We start from the raw sequence: 6000 nt of genomic DNA, 5'->3' as shown, positions 1-6000 counted from the left end.
TGTAGAAGGCAGTACAGCAAGCAGGTTGCTGGCTGACGTGTGCAGACTGCGAGTGATATATTTTTTGTAACTATTTAAAAATATATTTTACCAGATAAGGCCCCGCTGAGCTATGTAGCTCTTCTTCAGAAGCAACCTGGCACTTCTGTTAACACCTCATCAGTGCCCCCCTACCTTAGCACAGACCAACCCAGACCTTACTGGTCACCCCGTGCCCCTTATACATCTCAAAGTTCATCCTAGGAAGTCCCATCACAAGGGAGAAACACAAACAAATAGACAATCACCACTTCTACACTCACCGCTACATACCTGTAAACACCTTAAAATCAACCATATCTTACTACAGACCAATTCACACCTTATTAGTCATCCCTCGCCCCTTATTTCAACGTTCATCCTACAAAGTCCCATCACACGGGAGCACCACAAACAAATATACAAAAACAAACGTTTGCCTGCATTGAAACGGCTTTACGCCGCATATATCTGAAAACTCAATTTCCCTGGTACAAGAAGACCGGGTGAACGATATGGGTTGACATGGTATGACATGGCCACAAACGATAGCTCAACAAAGTGGCTCATCACGTGGAAATCTATCGCAGCAAAATATAAAAAAAATGAAATCTAAATAATCTCAATGCATGTTTCGAAATCAAATCCAAAACCTTGACCCCCCTCCTCCTCCTCCTCCCTCAGCTTCCCGGCCCCTACCGGGCGAGGTGCAACCCCCCCCGGCAGGGCCATTATCCGAGCCCCGTGGTCTCATCGCGGCCTCGGCACGAGCGCTGCGAGAGGAATCCGATGAGCTATGAAGCTCTTTTTGTTCACAAATGTCCGGTAAAGTTTGGAAAGGGTTCCCGAATCCGTGGGGTGTGCGCCAGACTTCTTTATTCTCAATGATCAGAGGCAATGCGGTGGCTATGAGATGTTAACTACCTCTCCCGGTGTGCAGGAGGTCGTGGGTTCAATCCCGACCCTGACGATGCCTGCTGCTGCTGTATATTTGGAGTTTGCGTGTCTCTCTCATCATCATCATCATCACGGTGGCTATGAGATGTTAACTACCTCGCCCGGTGTGCAGGAGGTCGTGGGTTCGTTCACGACCCTGACGATGCCTGCTGCTGCTGCTGTATATTTGGAGTTTGTGTGTCTCTCTCTCATCATCATCATCACGGTGGCTAGGAGATGTTAACTACCTCTCCCGGTGTGCAGGAGGTCGTGGGTTCGATCTCGACCCTGACTCCTGCTGCTGCTGTATATTTGGAGTTTGCGGTCTCTCTCTCCCCGTGGTCGTGAGGATTTCCCCCCGGGTCCTCCGGGTTTTCTCCTCCACATTTAGAATCAACATCACCACGCGTTTAGAGTCTTCGGCTACCGCTGTAATTTCCCACGTGATGATGATAAGCCACTTCGTTGGGCTATTCATTTGTGATAGTCACAAATGATAGCTCAGTGGGCCTTACCTGGTAAAGTAAAAAAAATGTACAAAAATAATTGGTCTATTCCAAGAGAGGGGTTTTAGAAGAAAGGGGGGAGGGGGTGAGGAGGGAGGGGGGCTAGGAAGGGAGGGGGTGAGGAGGGGGGGCTAGGAAGGGAGGGGGTGAGGGGGGGCTGGGAAGGGAGGGGGTGAGGGGGGGCTGGGAAGGGAGGGGGTGAGGAGGGGGTGGGGCTGTAAAGGGAGGGGTGAGGAGGGAGGCGGGCTAGGAAGGGAGGGGGTGAGGGAGGGGCTGAGAAGGGAGAGGTGAGGAGGGAGGGGGGGGGCTAGGAAGGGAGGGGGTGAGGAGGGAGGGGGGGCTAGGAAGGGAGGGGTGAGGAGGGAGGGGGGGCTAGGAAGGGAGGGGGTGAGGAGGGAAGGGGGGGGTGGGAAGGGAGGGGGTGAGGGGGGGGCTCGGAAAGGAAGGGGGTGAGGAGGGGGGGGGGCTGGGAAGGGAGGGGGTGAGGAGGGAGGGGAGGGGAGGGTGGACAAAACGGGGCGTGGTTAACATGATAGGGGCGGTGTCTTGCATAATGAGATGAACGTGTGGGCGGGGGTTGGGTTTTGGAGGCGAGGTTTTTCAGGTGAAAGGGGCGGGATTCTGTGTCCAGCGGGCAGCATTCAATTCAATTGGGTGTGGAGGGGTGGGCGGGCGGGCGGGGCAGTGGTTGTTAAGGTGAGGTGTTGGGGGTTTCAGGTTGCTATGGGGCGGAGTCATGATTAAGAGGGCGGAGTCTTAGGGGGAAAGGGCGGGGCTATCTGAAATCAAAATCAGAATATTTCTACTGGAGCAGGAATCCGATGAGCTATGAAGCTCTTTTTCACACATGTCCATTCAGGTCACGGGATAAGAACGTTACAACAACAAACAGTACAAAAAATATATAGTAGTGCATAGTACAATAAAAGGTAAACAAATCTCCCAAACACATACAAATACAAACTAAACCATCCTGTCAGTATAATAATTATTTTAATTATAAGCAAGCAAAACCGTTCATGCGAATGCTGTCGCAAGAGGGCACACAACGGTCCTTCGCCAACTATGCGCGATGAATTAAATGAATGAATCCGATGAGCTATAAAGCTCGTATATTTCCACAGATGTCCAGTACGGACTGGAGGAAAAGGGGCGGGGCTATAAAAATAGGGGGGGGTGGCTTGGAAGAAATGGGCGGGCCCCCTTGCGAAGGGGGCGGGGCCTTGAGGGGTGGAGGCGGAGCTAATTTAAAATAGGGCTGTGCTATGGAGGAGGGGAAGGTAGGGGGGGGCTGTTGGGGGGAGAGGGGAGGGGCTGTGAGGGGAAGGGGAGGGGGTGAGAGACTGGGAAGGGGGGGTTAGGGGGAAGCGGCGGGGATGTGGGGAGGGGCTGGGATATGGGGGCTGTGGGGGAGGGGCGGGGCTGTGGAAGAGGGGCGGGGCTGTAGAGGAGGGGCGGGCTCTGAGGAGGGGGGTTTTGGGGAAGGGGCGGGGATGTGGGGAGGAGTTGGGCTATGGGGGTTGCTGTGTGGAGGGGCGGGGCTGTGGGGGAGGGGCGGGGCTACGGGGAAGGGGCGGGGCCGCGCTCCCTCACGGGACTCCGCATAGCGCGTGCGTCTGAGACGCTGCTTGCTTGCTGCTGCTTCGTCTTCTTCCTTCGGCAGCGGAAACAACAGCAGCGGGCAGAGATGGATGGATGAATAAATACAGCAGACAGATACCCATAGAGGTAGACACAGACCCGAGGGATACTCACACTCGCATACAGAGAGATACACAGAGATACACACATGCGTACACACCACCGCGTACAACACCCTGAAGCCCAGTCGCACACCAGCCATATACTACTGACACCATCCCACAGCCTCTCTCTCTCACACACACACGCACAGCAAACAAATCCCCCTCACACACCGTGACACACCGTGACACACCTCACACACAAACCTCACACACACCTCACACACCGTGACACCTCACACCACACACACCTCACCTCACACACACCTCACACACCTCACCTCACACACCTCACACACCTCACACACACCTCACACCACACACACCTCACACACACCGTGACACACCACGCACACCTCACCTCACACACACCACACACACCTCACCTCACGCGTCACACACACCTCACACACCGTGACACACCTCACCTCACGCGTCACACACACACCTCACACACACCTCACACACCACACGCACCTCACACATCACACACACCTCACATACCGTGACACACCTCACACACCACACGCACCTCACACACCGTGACACACCTCACACACCGTGACAGCCCACACTGACGCAGGCAAATCAACATCACAGAGTGACGGATGGAGCGCGTGGAGTCAGCACCACCACCATCGTCAGCACCACCACCATCGTCACCACCACCACCACCACAGTCAGCATCAGCATCTCCGTGTCCCCATGCCTCTTAATTAACGACATCATCCAATTCTGGAGTTGGGATCCTAGCTGGAATCGGGGGGGGGGGGGTCCGAATTGGGCGTCAAGGATCCCCGCCTGGCTCGTGGCTGAGGCGGAGAGCACCGGAGCGGCCGCGACCTGCGCGTGGCGGTGGTGGTGACGGTGGTGACGGTGGTGGTGGTGGTGGTGACGGTGGTGGTGGTGACGGTGGTGACGGTGGTGGTGGTAGTGACGGTGGTGGTGGTGACGGTGGTGACGGTAGTGGTGGTGGTGACGGTGGTGGTGGTGGTGACGGTGGTGGTGGTGGTGACGGTGGTGGTGGTGGTGACGGTGGTGGTGACGGTGGTGGTGGTGGTGGTGACGGTGGTGGTGGTGGTGGTGACGGTGGTGGTGACGGTGGTGGTGGTGGTAGTGACGGTGGTGGTGGTGACGGTGGTGGTGGTAGTGACGGTGGTGGTGACGGTGGTGGTGGTAGTGACGGTGGTGGTGTCGAGCCCGAGCCATGGCCCAAGGGAAACGCGGCGCCAGCTCAGCCGACGAGACCCCCAACACCATCGTGTACAGGAAGGTGAGGCGCCTCCTCCTCCTCCTCCTCACCCCGCGTCGCCGCCTCCTCACCCCACACCGCCTCACCCCACTCCACCTCAATCACCCTACATCACCTCACCCCGCTCCACCTCACCCCACTCCGCCTCACCCCACACCCCACACGGCCTCACCCCACACCGCATCGCCTCACCGCACACCGCCTCACCACACACCGCCTCACCCCACACTAGCTCACCTCGCTCCACCTCACTCACCCCACACCGCCTCACCCCACGCCTGCTCACCCGACTCACCCTGACCGGGTGCGGTCTCCAATCAAAATCCTCGCCCTCCTCGCCCGCCCCGACTGGACAGATCCACCAGAGACAAAGATCCCCCGTGTAGCCTTCACAGAGTGTAGGGGCAAGTGCTGTTAGCGAGCAGCACCTTTGAAGGCCGGCACTGTGGCACACGAGGGGGTGGGTAGCCAGCACCACGCCCGGCCGCCTTTGTCTCCCCAGTGACGATGTTTACCATACACCGCACCGGGTCCTCATTTGAGGCCGATTCGACCTAGGGGAGGCCCAGGACCGGTTCAGATAATCGTCACCGGTGTTCGGCCGTGAGCGGGAATCGAACTCGGGTCGCCGGGTTCGTAGCGCAGCGTAGCTCGCCCGGACGAACCCACCACCACCACCATAGCCTCCCCCACGTGTGTTTCGTGTTGTACCGCGTGTTGGGCGCCTCCTTCAACAACAGCGGCACTCATTGAAGGAGCTGCCAGCAGCACGCGGAGCGAAACGTCGGACGTCGTGCCAAATACAACACGCGCACCGCGCAACCTCAAAAAACCACACACGCACACTACGGGAGGGCCGCAGAGTAAACAAGCAGGTTGCTTGGACCCACGGTGAACCCTGTCCGATCCAACCTCACCTGAACCAAGCCCGGGGGTTTTTTTTAAAATCTGACCTCACTTGACCCCGACCCCACACCCCCCGGTCCGGGCCCTAAGGTCCGTTCAACCGTCCCTCACGTCGCCCTCCAGCTTCCGAACTTCCTTCTGGCTGAACCCACCTGACCGGACCCCTTGACCTGGCCCCTTGACCCACCGACGTGAAGGTACCCCATCATCACCACCACCACCACCACGGTCTATCCACTGCTGGAAGAAGGCCCCCAACTCTTACCCAGGCTTGTCGCCAGCCTCCACGCTCTCGCTGCGACCCAAACCCCATCGGGCTCCATCTCATTGGCTCGTGTTTCCGTGCATGGATGTTACAGTACGTCGGACTTCTTTCGCACCGTACGTAGCAGACCGCGCTCATCGGAGGTGCGGGGGAAGGACAAGAATCTAAACGCAAGCAAAACTGTTTTAAAGAAATTCGGTTTGAATCTAGATGGTTTAAAAGTGCGTAGCTCCAGTGGCTTCCTCATATCGGAAGGAAGAGCGTTCCAGACGGCCGCGCGTCTGAAAGCGCCGCGCGAAGCGGTGACCACCGCCTTTGTTCGACAGCCGGCCCAAAGCCGCTGCTACTGCGAGCGTGACCGGAGTCCGTGTGGTT

General features: G+C 57.5%; 1 protein-coding gene and 1 long non-coding RNA gene across 6 annotated transcripts in view; one reads left to right on the top strand and one right to left on the bottom strand.

Annotated features, from left to right (window-relative positions):
• The first annotated feature begins 3033 nt into the window (after positions 1-3033).
• Positions 3034-6000, top strand: part of LOC116954025 (regulator of G-protein signaling 7-like) — a 62852-nt gene continuing 59885 nt past the window's right edge. For 3 of the 5 annotated variants that reach the window (XM_032974417.2, XM_076052016.1, XM_076052014.1), the window contains exons 1-2: positions 3034-3188; positions 4383-4475. In XM_032974417.2, the coding sequence (XP_032830308.1) occupies positions 4410-4475 (66 nt within the window). In that variant the 5' untranslated portion in view covers positions 3034-3188; positions 4383-4409. Of the gene's footprint in view, positions 3189-4352; positions 4476-6000 lie in introns of all 5 variants that reach the window. The other 2 variants (XM_076052015.1, XM_032974418.2) reach the window with 2 other exon arrangements.
• Positions 3403-3951, bottom strand: LOC142905416 (uncharacterized). Its single transcript, XR_012929581.1, has 3 exons — positions 3744-3951; positions 3605-3697; positions 3403-3437 (listed from the first exon to the last, which is right to left on the bottom strand). It is a non-coding gene; the product is annotated as an uncharacterized LOC142905416 (long non-coding RNA).

This window comes from Petromyzon marinus, chromosome 53 (genome assembly GCF_048934315.1).
Source record: "Petromyzon marinus isolate PM22_M1 ecotype Great Lakes invasive population chromosome 53, UKy_Petmar_22M1.pri1.0, whole genome shotgun sequence".
NCBI classification, from domain to species: Eukaryota; Metazoa; Chordata; class Hyperoartia; order Petromyzontiformes; family Petromyzontidae; genus Petromyzon; species Petromyzon marinus.
Note: the sequence above shows the minus strand (reverse complement) of the source record. Positions and strands in the feature narration are given on the sequence as shown.